Source organism: Electrona antarctica (genome assembly GCF_951216825.1).
Source record: "Electrona antarctica genome assembly, chromosome: 3".
Classification (NCBI taxonomy): Eukaryota; Metazoa; Chordata; class Actinopteri; order Myctophiformes; family Myctophidae; genus Electrona; species Electrona antarctica.
In genome coordinates, this window is record NC_136808.1 from 22,133,327 (window position 1) to 22,156,563 (window position 23,237).

Genomic DNA, 23,237 nt, shown 5'->3' on the forward strand with positions numbered 1-23,237 from the left:
TTTCTTGTTTTAAATGTTTTATCAGACGTAGCCTGGCGAGCCAGCCAGCCTCTCTGTTTCAGACCTGAGAATCTGAATATCGTCACGTCTGATCATTAAAGAAGTCTAAATTGGCTAAGCCTCGGTTTAAGACCTGGAACGCATCTGTGTCATCTTTTAACCACTTTATCCATTATTTAAAACTTTAGCTATTGAAAACCCGTGAAAACTTGTGCAAATCTTTGAATATATATTCTTTCACATGCAGCAAACTTTTTAACTTGACATATAACATATTTTCAGATGGGGGTCGGCAGCCAATTACATAACATTTTTGGGGTCCTTGACATGAAATAGTTTGAGAACCACTGATATACAGTAGAAACAAGGTTTATTTTTTCTGAAAACAGTCATGATGATGATCATGAAGACATTTGTAGAATCGGGTCTCAGGTCTCAATAGGTTAAGCATATTGCAAACATGTCAACCCAAAACATGCAAAATCATTCAGATAACCAAGAAAACCACGTAGTGCTCCACAGACCTTCTCAGAGCTATCCTCCTGGGTGGGTTCCTCCTCAGAGGTTGTGCTCAGAGGTTTGGCGTCTTTCGAGGGGGGCATGGGAGGTTCCTCAGAGGTTGTGCTCAGACGTTTGGCATCTTTCGAGGGGGGCATGGGAGGTTTAAGGATCTTCTTCTCAGCCGGAGGCTCCGTGTCTGCACTAACGTCTAACTCCTCCTCCCGTATGGCGTCGCTGGTTTTCGACGGGGGCATGGGGGGTCTCATCGCCTCCTTGGGGGTCGTCTCTGTGGCAGCGTCGTCACGATGGGACATCCCATTGGGCACGGCGGCGTCTGGAACGTCGAGGTCCAAACGCAGGATGCCGTCGGATGACACGTTGGCCACCTAGAGAGAGAGAGAGAAGAGAAATGCCTTGTTAATTCGGCATCTTGTGCTGAATCAACTTTTACTTGTTGTACCTTGGAACAACTAACCGTATATCCCATTTTAAATAGCATAGCGCATACATTGGGCAACTGCAGCCCCCACTTATATTATTGATTTCAGCTGTTACAATTCCCGCTTTAATGACTTCTATATTAGTATAATATATGAATATAGTATTACAATTGTATTGTCAGGAGAAACCTGACGAGTGTTTACTCATGAAATTTAGACGACAAGATCGACCCCCTAGTCATACTGACGTGGTGACGTGATTGGCTGCTTCTAGCCAATGGGACGACAAGCAACGACAATGCTGCCTCTAGCCAATGGGAAGGGGAGGGGCAAATATCCCTGGCAGCAAAGCAGGCGGCAGACAGACATTGCAGAGCAACGCGCATACTACAGTTATTTGACACGTTTGCAATGTTCGCACGTCACTATAACTTCAAACCAAACGCGGCTGAAACAGCGCAGCAGAACCACGCACAGAACGTCGGCAACGAACGCAAGCAACTGCCGCAAAGCGCAAGGTTGTCACACAAACATACACGTTACTAAAACAATAATCATACTAATATGGGGGGGGGGCACAACAGAGACAGCGCTTCTTTCACCTGACAAATATCACTGTGTGATAATTTATTGTTTAATGTCCAGTGTATTTGTATTTAAGTTCATAAAGTTAACATAAGTATAACTACATTTAAAATGAAATAAAAATGTTTTTGGATTCCAATTCCAAAATAGCAAAATAAAATCAAGATTCCAATTTTTTTTTAAATAGCAAGAATAGCAGATTTACAAGCAAAACGCGTCGCAGAGCGGCACGTTTTGAGCTTGTAAACCAGCTTTTTTTAATACTTTTGTGTGACATAGAATGACGAAGTAGGTCATTAATTACAGAAAAATAGTGTAGTGTAGTGTATAGTGGCCCTCTGGAGTGAGTATGGAAATATGGTATAGCATTACTCAGTTAAAGCAACAATTTTATTTTAAAACAGTTTTTAATATTTAATATCATATTGTCTATGTCCCTGGCCTCAAACTTATTTCTAATGGTTTGAGCCTCAATCACCACTCTGATATAACCAGTCCATGGCATTTCTTTTTTGCTTCTGAAGCTGTTTTAGCTGCAGTACCACAATGTCCTGAGGTGGTGGCTTATTTAATATTTGAGTCATTATAATACTGATGCTAGATAAACCCAGGCTTGTTTCCATTCCATGCCAGCTTGGAAAATCAACAATGGCGGACATTGTAAACAAAGTGGAAATGCAAATTTGGAAATGAAGACTGAAGAGAGGGAGGAATTATACAAAGTAGGGTGACATTGATGACATCACAAATACGACCAAATCAGTTGAGCTGTTCCTGAGAGCAATTTCCATAAAAGCCCCTATATGAAGAGAAATCCTGATTGTTCAAAATTGCATATTTGTGGGGATAGAAAATACACAGGGGAGCTCAAAAAACACACAACAAATTTAAAAAATAGAATTTTATGTTATATGTCCTTTAAATAGTGTAGCATTCATTACACATACAGTTTACAGTACAGTGAGTACACAGGCACACAAGCGAACACACATACCTCCTGCATGTACATTCTGGTCGGGGGTCTTCTGTTGGGTCTTCCCTTGGGTCTCGTTCGTGTCACATGGTCTAAATTATTGCCTTCGTCCACCTTCACCTGTGAAACAATAACAGTTTCTCTTTCAGTGACGCCACGTGATGCTTTTATTCACTGCCTCAGTGATGTCAATAGGTTTTCAATGTAATGGGTCCCGGGACCCAGGGGTGATCTTTTAGATTGGTCCCAGGGACATTTGATGAGTCCTGCCCTACTTCAACGACGTTCGAGTACAGTACTGAGTACAGTGTTGCATCCCAGGACCCCCGGAGGGTGACATGGTTTATTTCGTCCTCTCTCAATTTAGTGAGTCTAAAGCCCAAACCACACCAATGGGTCGAGACGCAACAAAACGGTTTTAGCGTTCGTCCCAGCGGTGTGATCTGTCCTGTTGCGAGTAGACGCATGTTTGTAGACGCAAGTCGACCCAGGTGATTCACTTAGTTCAATTCAATGGTTGCATGCATCTGTATGCGTCTTAACGTCTACAGGCAACTACATGCGTTGACATGCGTCTACTTGCAACCGTTTGGTTGCAAGGAGTTGCATGGTGACCCATTGGTGTGGTTTGGGCTCTGCAGGCCTGGACTGGCCACTTGACGTACAGGGCAAATGCCCGGTGGGCCACCCAATGAATGCTTGCCGGTTGTGCTGGGCCGGTCTGGGCCAAATGTCAGGGCCGAATGTTTTGACCCAGTCCAGCCCTGTTTGGGTTTGAAGCCCTAAACACACCAGAGGGCCGCCATGATGCAACTCCTTGCAACATGCGACTACTTGCAACTACTTGTAAGTTAAGTAAGCAAGGAGTTGCATTGTTGCGGTTTGTTTTGTTGCAAGGAGTTGCGAGTAGTTGCAGCTGGTGTGGTTTGGGCCTAAGGAGGCAGGCTATTTGCACCACTGCTGTCTCTACAATCTACATAGTCCATTTATTCCGCAACAGTATGTATGAGTCATCCACATCCACACAAGAATGATAACCATAAAGATAACACTAACGATAATGATGTGAGCATCCATCCAATCCACACTGATGAACCAAAATGTTCTGTAGTGTAAACATATTGAGCGTGAGGTGATGTGTTGCACATGACGCTTCTCGAGGATCTCTGATTATAGCTGTCAGTGATCCTATATCGTTCATCAAAGAATGATCCCAAAATGTGTTTTTACATAAGCGTCTGACTCATCCTAAAGGCCAAGGTGTTTATTTTCTAATGTCTGCCTCACTGTATACATTACTGCATTGCTTACTTACTCCTTGGATAGGAAAGCACATGGTACGCAGGCGAAATTACCTTGTCAAAGATTTTATTCTTTCCTCTGTCGATGCTAAATTACCTCGTCAAAGATTTTATTCTTTGCTCTGTCGATGCCTTCCGTGAAAGCCTTGATCCAAGCGTCCTTGTCCTCTGGAGTCTGAGCCAGGAACTTTATATCGTGAACCTGTCGAGACAAAAACACAAGAGGAAAAGTGAACAACACAGACAGCACCAACTAGAGTTCAGGAGTGTGCCACTGCCTTTCAGAAGACCTACAGCGTCATGTCATGTGCAACCATCTATCAATGTAAAGAAAGTGGATACAAAAAGGATTGCACCAACAAAAAAAAGAGTACAAAATACAGTTAATAGTGAGATAATGACTAACTAGTCATAATGGGAGCCTTGTATTCAATACCTTAAATAAATGTTATTGTTATTTGTACAACTGTGCATACTACTGTAGTACAGTAGACCTCCTACTGTATATTTGAATGACTCAGCTCTGAGGGACAATGTGGCAGCGGTGCCGAACGGATTGCGGAGCGGTCTTGATACCGGAAGGTCGCCAGTTCGAATCAGCGGTCCGACACGTTAAAATTACCACCGCTGAAGTGCCCTTGAACAAGGCATTGAACCACTACGATGAAATGTTCTATGAGCAGGGCCTGGCTGGAAACAAGTTCTTGAGCTTAGCCCAGATACCCTGGGTAAATATAGTAATCATTTCATTTCATTTCATGTAAACTTTAAATAGATGCGGAGTGTTGCATGGCGACCAGAGGGTCGCCATGCAACTATACTTGCAACATGCAACTCCTTGCAACCATTATTCCCAAAGGCAGTTGCAAGGAGTTGCATTGGTGTGGTTTTTGTTTTGTTGCAAGGAGTACTAGTTGCAAGGAGTTGCAGCTGGTGTGGTTTGGGCCTAAAGCCCTAACTACACCAAAGGGTTGAGACGGTTTTAGCGTTGTCCCTGCGGTGTGATATGTCCTGTTGCACGTTGACCCCCCCCCCCCCCCCCCCCCAAGTGATTTAACTGGTTGAATTCAATGGCCCAAACCACACCAAAGGGTCACCAATGCAATGATGACCCTTTGGTGTGGTTTGGGCTTAAGACCCAAAGACCATTAGTTGTGAGTCAGAATGCTAGCGTGCGTGCGTGCGTGCGTGCGTGCGTGCATCTGCAACAATAAATGCTTAGTTCTGCTTATTTCAGACCCAGACTTTCACTGGCGTCCCGCCATGCAGAGGAAACTGGAGAGCAGAAGAAAACAAGCATGTGCATCCTGGGATAATGTTTATCTAACAGGAGGACATGCGGCCACTAGACACACCGACGGTGTTTCCATTAAACCATTGAGACCAGATTCCAGAGTCTTCTAATCTATATCATGACAGTTTTCTGAAAAACCTATGTTTCTATATCAGTGGTTTTCAAACTATTTCATGTCAAGGACCCTCAAAGTTATGTGTATGTATGCATTATGTATTTGGCCACCTACCCCCATCTAAAAATATGTTGTTCCAGCAGATCTACAAGCTCGTAGCACGGCACTCAGTGCCCCCGCTACAAGCTTGTAGATCTGTTAAACGCTACAGCGACACAGATGTGTTCCAGGTCTTAATGGCTTAACAATAACAGAATGTCTCCATTAGTTTAACAATAACAAATGAAACCTTGCATGGACAAAACCGTTACTTTTTTCAGTATTCTGTAAACATGTTTAGTCCCAATTTCTTTTTAACCTATTATAGACCTGCAGGCTGATTCTACAAATGTCTTCAAAATCATACTCGCGGTCTGTTTTTTTCTGCACCGAGCGCGACCACCGGTCAAGACACCACACACAGCATTATGTCATTGTAACATCTGGTTACGGATATTTGGCTCTTCAAAATAAGGGTTGAAAGCGGAAAAACCTTGGCAATGCGCGATAAATAGATTAATTAATCAGTTTAAAACCTCGCTATGACTTCTATGAAACACTTCTATGAACACTTGAAACAGGAAATCAGAGTCAGAATCAAAGAAAGTTAAAAAATGGAAAAACATACAATATGGTTAAAAAGGGGTGGGTTGGGGAGGGAGGGTGGATGGATGGACTCTTTGAGAGCGGTTTTGAATATCGGTGCCCATCACAACATCATTAACTGAAGTGTGTGCGTGCCAGAGCCAAAGACAGTGAAAACATCCCTGTGTGTTATTGTTAGGGCTGTCCCCGACTAAGGATTAATACATCCCTGTGTGTTATTGTTAGGGCTGTCCCCGACTAAGGATTAAAACATCCCTGTGTGTTATTGTTAGGGCTGTCCCCGACTAAGGATTAAAACATCCCTGTGTGTTATTGTTAGGGCTGTCCCCGACTAAGGATTAAAACATCCCTGTGTGTTATTGTTAGGGCTGTCCCCGACTAAGAATTTGTATAGTCGACTATGATTGGCCAAATGTTGCCTATAATAGTTAACTGGTAGTTGACTATTAGGAACTATTGGACAAAAAATGCATGATTGGACAAAAAATCATCTGTATTTGGCCGCTCACCCCCATCTGAAAATATGTCGTTCCAGGGACCTCCCAGAAGCAAAGATGTGAGTTAAAAACGTTCTGAAAGAATATATATTCTAAGATTTGCGCCACACACAAAAAAATAGCAGATCTACAAGCTCATAGCACGGCACCGAGTGCCGCGCTATGAGCTTGTAGATGTGCTATTTTTCAATAGCTAAAGTATAACATAATGCTTAAAACACCAAAAGTAAAAGGACTCATTGAGCAGAATGTCCCATTCCAAGTTTTCAAATGTATTCAAAAAATATATTTTGAAAATAGCAGATCTACAAGCTCACATTGTGTTGCGATTCGTGACACATTGTGGGTGTGAGTGTGTGTGTGTGTTGCGCGCGCACGGCCACGCACGTGCATGTGTGACTGCCTGTGCGCATACACATTGTACGACACATGCATGAGCACACGTGCAACTGTGTCATTTTTTCCCCTCTCTCCCTTTAACACAGTGACCAGGCATGGAAATGAGTCACACGCACACACGCACGCACGCACGCACACGCACACGCACACACACACACACACACACACACACACACACACACACACACACACACACACACACACACACACACACACACACACACACACACACACACACAGATGAGGTATTCGGGCTGCTGGCTCTGCATACCCATCCCCTCCCTACTCGGCTGACATCTGCTTAAGTTGCGACGTTGGCCAATACTCTGGTCTCTCGTCATCTGTTTGTAATACAGCATATTATTTCACTGCTCTGGTATCCCACTGTCTTTCCAAACCCCCTCCATTGTCCCGGTGATGGTGATGGTGATGGTGATGGTGATGATGATGATGTGCACTAACGTGGAACCTTAACCCATTTAGACCTAGGCTCCATTCTACAAAATGTCTTCTAAATCATGACAGTTTTCTGTCACCGACAGTTTCTATATGGTGCTCACATTATTTCATGTCAAGGACCCCAGAATTTATATGTAATTGGCCACCGTTCACTCAAACAATATATATTCAAAGATTTGAGGCACATTTTCACGATTTTTCAAAAATAGCAGACCTACAAGCTATGAGCTTGTAGATCTGCTATTTTTCAATAGCTAAAGTAAATCATAATGCTTTAAAACACCAAAAGGGGTTCCCGCCCAAAATGGGCTCCACTACATCTCAGAGGCAAATATTGTACTTTTTACTCCGCTATACATTTATTTGAAAACTTTAGTTACTAGTTACTTTGTCGATTTGGATTATTATTACAAAACCACTTCCACCTTATATTACATTTTGGCCATTTGAAAATAAACAAAATGTAATACATTACAATACAAAAAAAATCTATATTTGAAAACTTTAAATGGGACATTCTGCATAATGAGTACTTTCTACTTTTGGTACTTTAAGTACATTTTGATGCCAAATACTTTTACTCAAGTACATTTTGAATTCCAGACTTTTACTTGTAACAGATTACTTCAATATTACAGTATTGATACTTTTACTTAAGTAAACTTGGTAAAGTACCACTGTATTTTCTGCAGGAGTCTCATACAAAGTGTCACTGAAGCTCTAAGTATCTCCTCTCTAAATGCAGTCCACAGATGCTTTAGGCTAGTGTAACGGGTCCATTTGGTTCCATTTGTACACTCTCAGCGTTAACCCATTCTGGGCGGGAACCCCTTTTGGTGTTTCTTTTTTTTATCACTTAAAATTTGATAAATTTTTAAACAATGACAAAAGAAAGAAAACACACACAGAAAAGGAAAAAAACACAGTACAAACAGACATGAACAAATAAAAAAGGAACCAAATACAAACGACACAGCGTTTCAGACCCTGCATGTTACATATCCCTAGGCATTTACCCATACCTATTCATTCTGCTCAATCTTATTAGCATTATAACTCCTCTTCTTTTTCCATTTTTGTATGAACTATAATATGAGTTCCTGTATCCATCCAATATATATTCTTTCAGAGTGAATGTTTTAACTCAAATCCTTGCTTCTGGGGGGGTCCGTGGAACTACATATTTTCAGATGGGGGTCGGAGGCCAAATGCAGATAATTATGGGGGTCGTTGGCATGAAAAAGGTTGAGCACCACTGATATAGAAACATAGGTTTTTCAGAAAACTGTCAATACGTCCTCAGGTCTAAATGGGTTAAATTAACCATGATTTTACTATATAAATTGGAGTCCCAGAGATGAAATGACATTAAATGGGGGTCCGTAGCCTAATGCATGTCAAACTGGGGGTCCTTGAAATTAAACGGGTTGAGAATCACTGCTAGAGCCGTAAAAATCTTCTCTTATGGGGGGTCCCTGGCATATATTTTTAGTGGAAATTTGGGGGTCCTTGAGATGAAAAGGTTTGGGGACCACTTCTCTAAGTATCTCCTCTCTAAATGCAATCCACAGATGCTTTTGGCATTATGTACTGTATGTATGTAGGCCTACTGTTACTGTAACAATAGTCATACATGCAGGGAATCAATGATCACACTCCTGGCCCTGATGCAGCTAGCCCAGACTGTGGTAGGGTGACCAGATCCAAACTGTTCATTTGAGGGACAGAAGTGTCGCTTGTGTGGGACAAGTGGGATGTGTCGGGATTATAAACGTGTTACTTAACCGTCTGCCCGCCAGGATTAATTAGTGTGGTTGCCCTAGACTATTGTTATTGTAAATGAGCGATACTTGACGCACTACTCCTCCCACAGTTTTTGCCGCACGCACTCGAGCCATATATTAAATCGACCAGCTTAATCGGGAATCGTGTGTGCTTGTATTTTGCTAAGAGATCCTTTGTATACTGTAGTTTAATTGATATTAATTAATTAGTTCTCCATAGACTTAAAATGGGAAGATCGAAGACTAATTAAGGCTCCAATTTAAGTCTTATTTTCCTTGGAGACCATAAGCGCCATATTCACAAGATTTGGGGGGTAATTTTGAAAAGGAATTACATCAGTCATGGTGGCGCTATAACAGCCCACTTTACGTTTTTTTCCATGGATTCCGTGGGTCATGACGCATCTCCCCAAATAGACCATGCCCATTTCCACCAGGAAAGAATTTCCACCAAATTTGAATTTTCTTCAAAACACACTTTTTGCTTTTCCACCTTTACGGATTATGGCGATTCGCGAGGATTATGGCGATTCGCGAGAATTATGGCAGTTCGTAGAGGATTTCATAGAGGATTCCGGCGATTCGTAGAGGATTCCGGCGATTCGTAGAGGATTCCGGCGATTCGTAGAGGATTACGGCGATTCGTAGAGGATTATGGCGATTTGCGAGGATTATGGCGATTCGTAGAGGATTACGGCGATTCGTAGAGGATTATGGCGATTCGCGAGGATTATGGCGATTCGTAGAGGATTATGGCGATTCGTAGAGGATTATGGCGATTCGTAGAGGATTATGGCGATTCGCGAGAATTATGGCAGTTCGTAGAGGATTATGGCGATTCGCGAGGATTATGGCGATTCGCGAGAATTATGGCAGTTCGTAGAGGATTATGGCGATTCGTAGAGGATTATGGCGATTCGTAGAGGATTATGGCGATTCGTAGAGGATTATGGCGACACACACACACACACACACACACACACACACACACACACACACACACACACACACACACACACACACACACACACACACACACACACACACACACACACACACACACACACACACACACACACACACACACACACACACACACACACAATTAAGGCTTCTAAAAAGAAGAACAAACATGCAGTGCTAGATGATTGTTGCTCACCTTATTCCCGGCTTTGGGGGATTTTATCAAAGCCAGTCTGTTCTTCCTAAAGCGACCCTTTAACTCACTGCATCCGTCATAGTTGTCCAGGTCCAGTCTCTCCAAGCAGCTCTTCAGGTCCTACACAAGACAAGAGGTTTACATTCAGGACGGGAACCCCTTTTGGTGTTTTAAGCATTATGTTCAACAAACCATGTGCAACCCAGATTCGGCACAAACAAGGGACTAAATTAATTTAGCTCCTATGCCACCAAAATGTGGCATAGGAGCCAATACCAACGCCCTACCAACAGTCATTAAGACATTAAGACATGCGAAGCACTTGACTCCTTCAAAACTGCTCTCAAAGGGCACCTACGGACGGCTGCAATTCGAAACTGGCCCCCGTAAAATCTGAATCCCCCTCCCACCCCTTTTCCCCCTCACTGTATATGTTTCTTTTCCCTTTTTACCTCCTCTATGATGATTTCCTGTTTTGACTATATAGTTGTGTATATTCGTACGTCTCTAAATGTTTTGATGAATTGAAAATGGTGGGCCCTATTGTAAACAAGTGTAATGCTTTATGGTGTCGTCCACTCACAGTTTTTTTGTATTGAGTTGTACTTGAAATGTACTGTAATTCTGCAAACTGTTAATAAATCAATCAATCAATCAATGTTATACTTTAGCTATTGAAAAATAGCAGATCTACAAGCTCATAGCGCGGCACAGAGTGCCGCGCTACGAGCTTGTAGATCTGCTATTTTTTGAAAGATCGTGACAATGTGGCGCAAATCTTTGAATACATGCTTTCACAGAGAACGTTTTTATGACCGATAACATCTAATTTCTGGGGTCCTTGACATGAAATAGTTTGAGAACGACTGACATAGAAACATGAGTTTTTTCAGAAAACTGTCAGGATTTAGAAGACATTAGACCTGTACGTGCCCGTCGGTCACCGGCCTACAGTACTTGGGAACGATGCAACTTGGGAACCTAATAATACCCATTGTCATAGGACCCGTTCTAACTGTCTGTCTGTGTCCCACTTGGAGATCTCTGTATCTGTCTGTCTGCCTGTGTCTGAAGAGTGCAAACTGACTGTGAAAAGTGGACTGGTTAAGTAATTAATTGGCAGGTGTGGGGTTGCCATGGCAAACAAATGGCTGACGCAGAGGCTGGAAATTGCACAGGTGAGAGGAGTTGGCCTCATTTGGTCCACTGGCAGAGCCTGAGCAGAGCCTTTTGTGGTGTTTCTGGACAACGGTGTATGCCACCGACTCGATGCCGGGCACTGCACTCCCTGCGTGCGCGAACGCGTGTGTCGAATTTGAAGTCGGTGGGGCAAATGGTTCTCGATTTACGAGCATTACAACCGTACAGACACGCACGCACGCTCGCACGCACGCACGCACGCACGCACGCACGCACGCACGCACGCACGCACGCACGCACGCACGCACGCACGCACGCACGCACGCACGCACGCACGCACGCACGCATGCACGCACGCACGCACGCACGCAGACAGAGCCGTGGCGCATTTATAGTTAGATTTGTAGAATCTGGTCTCAGTCCTAAATGGGTTAATGATCTGTCAGGTCCAGTGTCTCTAAGCAGCTCTTCAGATCCTACACAAGAGATTTACATTATTCAAATAAAGAAGAGGATCCAAGGCACTCTGTTCCAGTGAGGTGAAAAAAGCCTTTATTGAAAGTTAAGGCATGGCAAAGATCATTACACAAAAAGGGAGGACCAACGCGTTTCGGCAATCAGCCTACTTCAAATTTTGTGTAAGTATACTGTACTTAGTTACTTTCCACCACTGCATATTGGTGTGGGAAAGAAAATGGAGATATACAGCAGTAATACCCAAGGGTTATTATTTAGGAGGAATAGGACTGTGACATATTCAGAAACAACTCACACAGGGAAATGTTGTTAGTTACTAAGGGTGGTTATGAAAGCAGTGCTCAACTACGTTGTAATACCATGTGAGAAATGAGGAATGTTAATTGAAATGAGATCAGACCGACATTTCTTCCTCTTCATGTGTTTTTGTAGATTTGTGGAGTGCAGCGATCACAATGCTTTGCATAATTTATAGGAACCAAACAGCGGAATTACAGTGTAGCACACAGTAGTATAGAGTAGAAACTACAACAAGTAAAACATAACTGTACTTTTCAATATTACCCGTATAATATCTTCCAAAACCACTTCCCACACCCACGCTCTCTGATATGAACAATAAGGCCATCACACGCCTTGGCACTTTCAATATCACATGACACTGATCAACCCCCTGTGTCCGCTGCTTCGACCTCATGCCATCAGGACGAAGATACAGAACCTTGAAGTGGGAAAGGGTTTGTTTTAGCAGGAGTTTTGGTCTCGTCAGCCATCGCGGCATTGAACAAACTGCCCCATTGATAGCTATAGGAACAAAATGAAAGGAGGTCACGTGACTGGATGCCGGGGATGCGCCATGACGCTCATGCAGGTGTTAAATCTCGCACCGGAAGTTCAATGAATACTGTACATGGCAGTGGAGTGGATGGAACAAACACTATTTAAGAAGCAGAAGGGAGTTCCAACCGCGCCTCTAGCCTATGGCAGGCCAGTCTGGTGCATCTCAGAGGCCTCTAGCCTATGGCAGGCCAGTCTGGTGCATCTCAGAGGCCTCTAGCCTATGGCAGGCCAGTCTGGTGCATCTCAGAGGCAGCCTCTAGCCTATGGCAGGCCAGTCTGGTGCATCTCAGAGGCCTCTAGCCTATGGCAGGCCAGTCTGGTGCATCTCAGAGGCAGCCTCTAGCCTATGGCAGGCCAGTCTGGTGCATCTCAGAGGCAGCCTCTAGCCTATGGCAGGCCAGTCTGGTGCATCTCAGAGGCAGCCTCTAGCCTATGGCAGGCCAGTCTGGTGCATCTCAGAGGCCTCTAGCCTATGGCAGGCCAGTCTGGTGCATCTCAGAGGCAGGACAGGTATCATGAGAGAAGGAGGCAGGTCAGGTCATCGTGACCTGACGAAGATGTAACTGAAACATCGAAACGGTGTCGCTTGTTACCTTCACCCTGTTAATAAAGTAAGGGCCTAAATTGTCTGAGCTGCTCCAGTGCCTCCTTCTCTCACTATTTAAGAAGCATTGAGACCTTTGTCATGTAATTGGTTCAGGAATATAAAAGAAGACATATCACAGGTTGTTTTCTATAATCACTTGCTTTAAGATGTGCACAGTACATCATTTTATTGAGACATCTAAACATGGGTATCGTTTCTGTCTCGGAGGTATATCGTCAGATTTGGCTGCCAGAAAGGAAACGTTGCCTCTATAAAAGTACACAGTGTACACATTGAAAAGCAACACAGCAGGCAATGATGTGATATATGTCTTCTTTTATTTGCCTGAGCCAAGTATTTTATAAAAGTCTCAACCATTCAGAAACATTGTTTGTTCACATGCTTGTCCCCTCGGCTCCATTGACTCCAATGTATTCCACCAGAGTTAGGACAGCAGATTGCCACCCAGTGTGACGAATCTGCCGGCTGGAATTGCAGGGTAGAGAAAATGACGTTGGCGGCCTTTCCTCCTATAAGCTTCCTTGGTTGATAGGATGGTTTTCTGTGTACAGTGGGGGGCTCATGTATCGTCTGGGTGATAAGTTGTTCTATACTTTTGTACGTGTTGTTTTTGTCTTGTTAGAAATAGACAAATCTCCGTCCGGGTAGGGATGGAGCTCGATAACCAAGCTTATTGAGTACCCGTTATCAATAAGCTTTATCGAGCATAGCGGCCCATGACGTCATGAGGCGATCAAGATACTGTACGAATGTAATCACCCACACTGGCATAGACATGTTGGTCTAAAAGTGTATTGATACCTGCCAACCAGCGCTGTCTGTTTATGCTTTTAAAGTGACTGTACACACATTAAAAGTTAACAGTTAACAGTTTCTTTAATATTATTTTCCAAAAGTAAAATGGTCAATTGCCTTCCGTCTATTAGAAAAGTACTGTATTTGAAGGCCCTAGGAAAAGATATTCTGTTCAGAATTTATTGTCTCCCGTATTTTCACAAAATAGAAAATGCTCGATAGTGGGCTCGATTAGAACCCGGCTCGATAAGCCTGATCGATAAGGTGCTCGTTATCAATAAATCAAATAATGAGCTCCATCCCTACCGTCGGGGGACACCAAATATTATTATTATGGAATGGTACACCACCTCATTTTCATACACCACGACCTCGGTCTTCTCCACATGGATGAAGCGCTCCTTGTAGTTGCCTAGGAGTCTCCCCGTGGCCCTCTTCAGCCAGCCTGCTCTGCCCAGGAACACAGGCCCTTTCCGCTGGACGCCGTCCTCATTTGCACCCTGTGGAGAAGTGGAGAGAGAGAGAGAGACCGAGAGAGAGAGAGAGAGAGAGAGAGAGAGAGAGAGAGAGGGAGGAAGGAAATCAACGTCACAAACTGCTGCAAATAATGACATGCACAATATACTGTAGGGACGCCAGGTTGAAAGATCACGCCTTCAATGTCCGCCTTCTATAGAGAAATACAACTGGAGAGCTCTTGTAATGAGAGAAACTATGTTGCCATCATCATGTTACTACGCGGCATGTTCTAATGCTTGGGCAGAAATGTGTCTTTGCATGAAGACTGTAAAAGTCAGTATGTCCGTCGTTTAACCCATTTAGACCTGAGGACGCATCAGTGTCGCCTCATAGCTTTTGACCACTTTTAACCATTATTTGACCATCATTAAAAAAAAACTGTTCAGTTTTTTGTCTTTTTTTTTTTTTTTTTTTATATATTCCTACAGAGACTTATTACTTTGTTTGTTAGTAGTTGCACTGTAGTTGTTAGTAGTTGTAGTGTAGTTGTAGGTCTGTTTGTCATATATATTATTTGTAGTTGGTGAGGGTAGGCAAAATAAGCTAATTAGCTTCAGCCTACACCTTTTTTTGGTCATAGAAATGTATCTTTATGTATATACTGTTTCATTCTGTACATGAACTGAAGACCAAAATAAAACATTGAAAGTGAAAGTGAAGTGAAACCATTATTTTAAACTTTACCTGTTGAAAAATAGCAGATCTACAAGCTCATAGCATTGTGTGCCGCTCTACGAGCTTGTAGTTTAGTTTTTATATATTTAGTCTTAGTTTTAGTCTTCATAGCTTAGTTTTCATTTAGTTTCCATGTAGTTTTCATCAGTGGAAAAAGGTAGTTGACGAACATTTTTCGTCTTAGTTTTAGTCGACGAAAACAACACTGCTTAAGACGAGCCTACTTGTCATGAGCGCACGCATAATTAATTTAGAGGACGAGTATACCTGTCGATATGATGTGTTAATTACCACTTTAGCTATACAGCCCCAGGTATAGTATGGCAGACAACTATAACATGGGTGAATGGCAACAAATCAGTGTTGATTTCATTGACTACGATGATTTTTTTTTGCTGTTTTACTGACGAGAACTAAATGGAAACTAAATTAAAACTAAGCTATGGTGACTAACACTAAGACTAAATATTTTGACAATTTCGTCAACAAATAAAAACTAGACTCAAATGTTAGGAAGGGAGCCCCTTTTTTTTGGCAGTGGTGGAAAGTATAAAGTACACTTAAGTACTATACTTGAGGAATTTGTACTTTCCAATACTTTTAGGCCTATATGTGATATATACATTTCGGCCAATTTGAAAATTGTCTGTGTCTGTGTCTCTGTGTGTGTGTGTGTGTGTGTGTGTGTGTGTGTGTGTGTGTGTGTGTGTGTGTGTGTGTGTGTGTGTGTGTGTGTGTGTGTGTGTGTGTGTGTGTGTGTGTGTGTGTGTGTGTGTGTGTGTGTGTGTGTGTGTGTGTGTGTGTGTGTGTGTGTAAAAGTTCCCAGCCTCTCTATTTCTATGGCAGGAAATTCCTCAGGATATCTTTTTTTCACAGGTCATCCAACAGTTTTTTCCCCACACACACACTTTCACTTTGACGTTGAAAAGAAGAGTGCTTCTTCGGTAAACACACCGCCGACACGGTGATGGAAAAAGGAAAGCCAGGCAGAGAAAAGATGATGTAAACCAGCCCATTTCACATCAAGGTCCATTATTTATTCTGCATCTGAGCCACGGAACCACCATTTCAGACCCAAAACTAAGGAATATTTTGTTGTCGTTTGATAATATGATAATGATATATACACTTATAGGTAAACAAATATATTAATTAGAGTAATGCTGCATTCACATGGGCAGCTGCAAAGATACAGTCCACATTCACATGGGCAGCTGCAAAGATAGTCCACATGCACATGGGCAGCTGCAAAGATACAGTCCACCATTAATTTTCAATAGAAGCCAGCGACATGAAGATACAAAGATACAGTCCACCATTCATTTTCAATAGAAGCCAGCGACATGAAGATACAAAGATACAGTCAACCATTCATTGTCAATGGAAGCTATAGCGACATGAAGATGCAACGATACAGTCTACCATTCATTGTCAATGGAAGCTATAGCGACATGAAGATGCAACGATACAGTCTACCATTCATTGTCAATGAAAGCCAGCGATATGAAGATGCAAAGATACAGTCTACCATTCATTGTCAATGGAAGCTATAGCGACATGAAGATGCAAAGATACAGTCTACCATTCATTGTCAATGGAAGCCAGCGACATGAAGATGCAAAGATACAGTCCACCATTCATTGTCAATGGAAGCTATAGCGACATGAAGATACAAAGATACAGTCTACCATTCATTTTCAATGGAAGCTATAGCGACATGAAGATACAAAGATATACATCCGACGTTTGTAGCTGCTGCAAAAGATAACAAAGCTACAATGAAACTGTAACTCATTAGTTCACAGAAATCTTGACGTTCCCAAAATGACAGTGACGAACTAACATTGAACTGTGATAATAGCTGATCTACAAGCTCACAACGCCTCAACACCCTGTGTGTGTAGCCTATGTGTGCGTCTGTGTGCGTGCCTCACACACACACACACACACACACACACACACACACACACACACACACACACACACACACACACACACACACACACACACACACACACACACACACACACACACACACACACACACACACACACACAGATGAGAGACAGAGGAATGCTTCCACATAGTGTGCGTGCGTGCGTGCGTGCGTGCGTGCGTGCGTGCGTGCGTGCGTGCGTGCCTCTGGGTGTGGTACTGTAGAATCCTCATAACAGATTGGCAGGGAGAGGCTGCAGTTAAAGCATACTTGGCTTTCAGTGTGTCTTCAACTACATGCACTACACTAACAACTAGTAGGTCTGACTCTGGTTCAACGACAGTACAACTATACCAACAACTACACTACAACTACTAACAACTAGTAGGTCTGACTCTGGTTCAACTACACTACAACTACTAACAACTACAGTGCAACTAACAACTACACTACAACTACTAACAACTACAGTGCAACTACTAACAACAACTGTAGGTCTGACTCTAATGTCTTCAACTATAGACTATATTGGACTCTGCAATCACTGTAATGTCTTCAACTACAGTACAGCTACTAACAACTACAACTACATACTGTAGCTCTCACTCTGTTTCAATTCCAACTACACTCCATAGGAATAATACAGTAACGTTTCAACTACACTACAATAGATCGGACTCTGCACTCACTGTAATGTCTTCAACTACAGCACAGCTACTAACACCAACTACATACTGTAGCTCTCACTCTGTTCCAACTACTGTACACTCCATAGGAATAATAATGTAACGTTTCAACTACACTACAATAGACTCTGCACTCACTGTAATTTTTTTGTTCGTCGCAAAAAAATGTTTATTGTCATGATTTGTCAACTCGGCTGTTGGCTTCGCCCGAGGCTTAAATGCCTTTAAATAAATACTTGGGAGTCTATGGGAAAAATTAATGAGGAATAATTTCCTGGTGCCCCCGTCGTTCTGAAAGGGGGCGGGACTGCGACGCTCTATTAGAGAATGTAGAAGAATTGTTATTTTGATCAACATTTGCCTGTTATCTCTCGTATGGTACCAACATCAATAATACAGCATGGAATTGTGGACCAATTTGGATAATAAAAAATGTGCGTGAAAATGAATGAATGAAAAAAATGTTGTCCCAGTCCAGCCCTGGGCTCCAAATTTGGTCTTGCACAGGAAGTTATATAGCCTGCTCTGTACTTTAGCCATGACTAAAACGGCTGCAGTGCATGCAGTCACACAGAGGAAATTACTTTTCAGGTCAATCTGTTCGACATTCTCATCTGTGGTGGTGTGTATTAGACAAGTGTGAACATTCATGCAGGTCAACTCTGACGCTGTCACGCGCAAAAGCGTGCCGATTGTTAACAGCGAGGAAGGCGTGCATGCTAATGACAAACTGTGACTCATGACATACAGGAGGTCTGTATCTTCTTTGTGCTCTACTGCAGTGCTTTTCACCCCTTTTCATATAACAAGGTCCATTATATATATATATATATTCAGCGTTTGAGCCACGGACCACCATTTGATGACATTCAGCCTCAATTTTGCCTCAATATTTTGTTCTCCAAGTGTATATCAAAATATGAATAACCTTTAACACATTAAGACCGGGAAAGCTGCAAGCATCTGTGTAATTTTGTATTGTAGTAGCTATATATATATATATATATATATATATATATGATAGCACATATTTGAATATATTATATACATACTTTTAAGCGAACAAAGAACGAACATTAGTCTATATTAACTCAAATATTTGCTTCTGGGAGGGTCCCCGCATCAAAATATTTTGAGGTGGCGGTCAGCAGCCAAATACATAATTTTGGGGGTCGTTGACATGATAACCGGTGATCATCATAGCAGCATAGGTTTTTTCAGAAAACTGATTTAGAATCAGCCTCAGATCTTAAGTGTCTAAAGCAGTGGTTCTCAACCAGTGGTCCTTTATTGAAGGGATTCCCAGGTGGTCCCCAGCTAAATGATGGAGAGTTGGTAACCAAATGGACCCTTATAGATCTTTAACTAGATCTTGAGAGTGTAAAATGAACAGCCTGTTTTCATATTGTTAAACATCTGCATTACTTAATTTACAAGAAGTCTAAACAATTAAGAGAATGTAGAAGAATTGTTGTTTTGATCAATGTTTGCCTGTTGTCTCTCATTGTAGACAAAATCTTATCCAACGACAACAAAATATTCTTTAGTTTTGGGTCTGAGAGGCTAAATCTCATCAAAATGGTGGTCCGTGGCTCAAATGCCGAATAAATAATGGACCATGATATGAAACGGAGTTAAAGTGAGAGGAAGAAGTGGACGGGGATTTTGTGCGAGGCAACACCTTATAATGGACATCATGTGTTCCTTATAAATGTTAGGTCAGGGTGCAGGGCGTACAGAGCATCTGGGATTCATTGGGCTTTGTGCTGACCTGCCAAGATTCTACTCACCACAAAACCTCAGTGGCTTCATCTCTGAGCACAGGACACCTTGACCCCACTGCCCACGTTTGAAAGGAACAGAGGCTGAAATAAGTATAACAGAACGAGACGAGGAGCAGGGGAAGGGAAGCAGAGGTCTCAAATGCTTATTTTAGTAGGGTTCATCAATATGTCCAGGAGGGGCGAGATCATTCCTCGACTAACGGCGTCGTTATTTTCATCGACGTCATCGCAACGAGCGGCCCACGCGTCAAGGCTCGTCTCAATATGTCCGTACAAATGTGTCTGTGGCAAAGACTTGGTCTTGTTCGTGTTAAATTGTAGATTTTCTTTTTTTACACAACATTATAATGTTCTTATTTTGATCATGAGACCCAATTACTGAAAGTCTCTCCAGGTTTTCTTCACAATATGTATGACACTGATTTACTACGACACATACTGTAGGCCTATGGCACATTAGGAGTCCAACTAGACACATATGCCTATGGCACATTAGGAGTCCAACTAGACACATAGGCCTATGGCACATTAGGAGTCCAACTAGACACATGTATAGGCCTATGGCACATTAGGAGTCCAACTAGACACATAGGCCTATGGCACATTAGGAGTCCAACTAGACACATAGGCCTATGGCACATTAGGAGTCCAACTAGACACATAGGCCTATGGCACATTAGGAGTCCAACTAGACACATAGGCCTATGGCACATTAGGAGTCCAACTAGACACATAGGCCTATGGCACATTAGGAGTCCAACTAGACACATGTATAGGCCTATGGCACATTAGGAGTCCAACTAGACACATAGGCCTATGGCACATTAGGAGTCCAACTAGACACATAGGCCTATGGCACATTAGGAGTCCAACTAGACACATGTATAGGCCTATGGCACATTAGGAGTCCAACTAGACACACAGGCCTATGGCACATTAGGAGTCCAACTAGACACACAGGCCTATGGCACACTAGGAGTCCAACTAGACACATAGGCCTATGGCACATTAGGAGTCCAACTAGACACATAGGCCTATGGCACATTAGGAGTCCAACTAGACACAGGCCTATGGCACATTAGGAGTCCAACTAGACACATGTATAGGCCTATGGCACATTAGGAGTCCAACTAGACACACAGGCCTATGGCACATTAGGAGTCCAACTAGACACATAGGCCTATGGCACATTAGGAGTCCAACTAGACACATAGGCCTATGGCACATTAGGAGTCCAACTAGACACAGGCCTATGGCACATTAGGAGTCCAACTAGACACATGTATAGGCCTATGGCACATTAGGAGTCCAACTAGACACACAGGCCTATGGCACATTAGGAGTCCAACTAGACACATAGGCCTATGGCACACTAGGAGTCCAACTAGACACATAGGCCTATGGCACATTAGGAGTCCAACTAGACACATAGGTCTATGGCACATTAGGAGTCCAACTAGACAAATAGGCCTATGGCACATTAGGAGTCCAACTAGACACATAGGCCTATGGCACATTAGGAGTCCAACTAGACACATAGGTCTATGGCACATTAGGAGTCCAACTAGACACATAGGCCTATGGCACATTAGGAGTCCAACTAGACACACAGGCCTATGGCACATTAGGAGTCCAACTAGACACATAGGCCTATGGCACACTAGGAGTCCAACTAGACACATAGGCCTATGGCACATTAGGAGTCCAACTAGACACAGGCCTATGGCACATTAGGAGTCCAACTAGACACAGGCCTATGGCACATTAGGAGTCCAACTAGACACATAGGCCTATGGCACATTAGGAGTCCAACTAGTAGTGGTTCTCAAATGTTTTATTTCCACCACCCCCTTAACTCTGAGAGTGTACAAATGGAACCAAATGGAGCGAGACGGAGTTACAGACCTGTAACAGGTCTGTAACTCCAGTCTCGGTCCATTTGGTTCCATTTCAGGGTCATTCAGGGCTATATAGCTCTTTACAGTATGCCTTTCTGGTGATATCATTGTCCGGTCGTTTTGCATGTCCGTGGCAAAAATAAAAAATAGTTTTGCGATGACCGCTGCTTATTAGGCAAACAGAAAATTGGATCTATATCTGAAAATAAGCATGCAGCTCATATCTGTTACTGTCTCCATGTCTGGCCTCCTGGAGAAAGACAGACCCCCCCCCCCAGAGACACATTCACCCCCCCACCCCCCCCAATGATATGCTGGTTTTCTCTTTCTCACACACAAAAGCACTCTCCCAGAGAGAGAGAGAGAGTGCTTCATCTCAACACTGCTTCAGTACTTTGGAACTTCAGTTTCACACACACACACACGCAGCCCATTGTAGGGGAGCGGGGAGCTCATGGGCGATTGTCTGTGTGAGAGAGGGGTTAATTGTTTTGCGTGTGACAGATAATGTGCCAGTGTGCTTTCCCCTGGCGCGCAACGGGACGGGTCAGGGCAGAGCGGCCATGAACCACGTCACAAGCACGCACTCTGGGTCACTGGAACGCCAATGAAAGAAGGGATCATGACTCAGAGAGCAGAGACAAAAGCCATTAGTATGCTGGAGTGGTTCGTCTGCAGTGACTGGAAGGGAAAAGACGCAAATATGTTGCACGATAACAAACACAAGAAAATCACTCAAGTCATTATATATCAGCTTGCATTCCATTTTCTTAAGCATATTATTGTACCTATAGTGGGGCTTTCTGAGGTCGCATTTGCAGTGCTGTGTGGGGGAGAGGAGAGCGGGCTTAGTGTCCCATTGACCGCAGGGCTTAGCGTCCCATTGGCCGTGGGGCTTAGTGTCCCATTGGCCATATATATAGGGCTAGTCTCCCATTGGCTTAGAGGCCAGCCAATCATGAAAATCTCACCACTACATCGCTACTAAACCCGATCATTGATCAGCTCTGGAAGCTGATAAAAACCACACTCGTGTGAGGGGCGCTCTTATCGTCATACATCATCATCAATCAGCCAATCAAATCATCGTTATTTGGTACACACAAACAGACAAAGCTTATAGGCATAGGAGGGGCTAGCGTCCCCTCAAAAATATAAGATGGGCAAATCGTCTGAAATGACAGAAAGATATAGCCTAATAGCTGGCGGTATATAGCCTGGAGCAAGTTGGCCACTGACTGGGCAGTGAGCCAGGTAGTGGGTGGGTGTCACTCACTCACAGCCAAACACTTTCCACCCAAAACCCCAACCAGTCTGTTCCACTTGGATTCAACTCTGGAGTGGAAAAACAAATGCTGACTTAATATCCGCCTGAACAGCAGTGTTGCCTAACCTAACCTTACCACAGGGACTATCTGAACTAACCCTTTAATATCTGCCTGAACAGCAGTGTTGCCTAACCTAACCTTACCACAGGGACTATCTGAACTAACCCTTTAATATCTGCCTGAACAGCAGTGTTGCCTAACCTTACCACAGGGACTATCTGAACTAACCCTGGGGTCCTTGACATTTTCATGTCAAGGACCCCAATAATAGGCTATATGTAATTGGCCGCTGACCCCCATCTGAAAATATGTTGTTCCAGGGACCCCCCCCCCCCCCCCCCCCCCCCCCAGAAGCAAAGATTTGAGTTAAAAACGTTCGCTCTGAAAGAATATATACTCA

General features: G+C 43.2%; 1 protein-coding gene across 2 annotated transcripts in view; it reads right to left on the reverse strand.

The window, feature by feature from the left end:
- The window catches only part of plekho2 (pleckstrin homology domain containing, family O member 2), a 31,734-nt gene that overhangs the window by 3,314 nt on the left and 5,183 nt on the right, over window positions 1–23,237 (reverse strand). For both annotated transcript variants that reach the window (XR_013789612.1, XM_079496716.1), the window contains exons 2-6: window positions 14,362–14,511; window positions 10,153–10,272; window positions 3,898–4,002; window positions 2,521–2,619; window positions 525–887 (exon numbers count right to left, since the gene is read on the reverse strand). Coding sequence is in view for 1 of the 2 variants with exons in the window: in XM_079496716.1 (XP_079352842.1) it covers window positions 525–887; window positions 2,521–2,619; window positions 3,898–4,002; window positions 10,153–10,272; window positions 14,362–14,511 (837 nt within the window). In the remaining variant the exon portion in view is untranslated. The remainder of the gene's footprint in view (window positions 1–524; window positions 888–2,520; window positions 2,620–3,897; window positions 4,003–10,152; window positions 10,273–14,361; window positions 14,512–23,237) is intronic.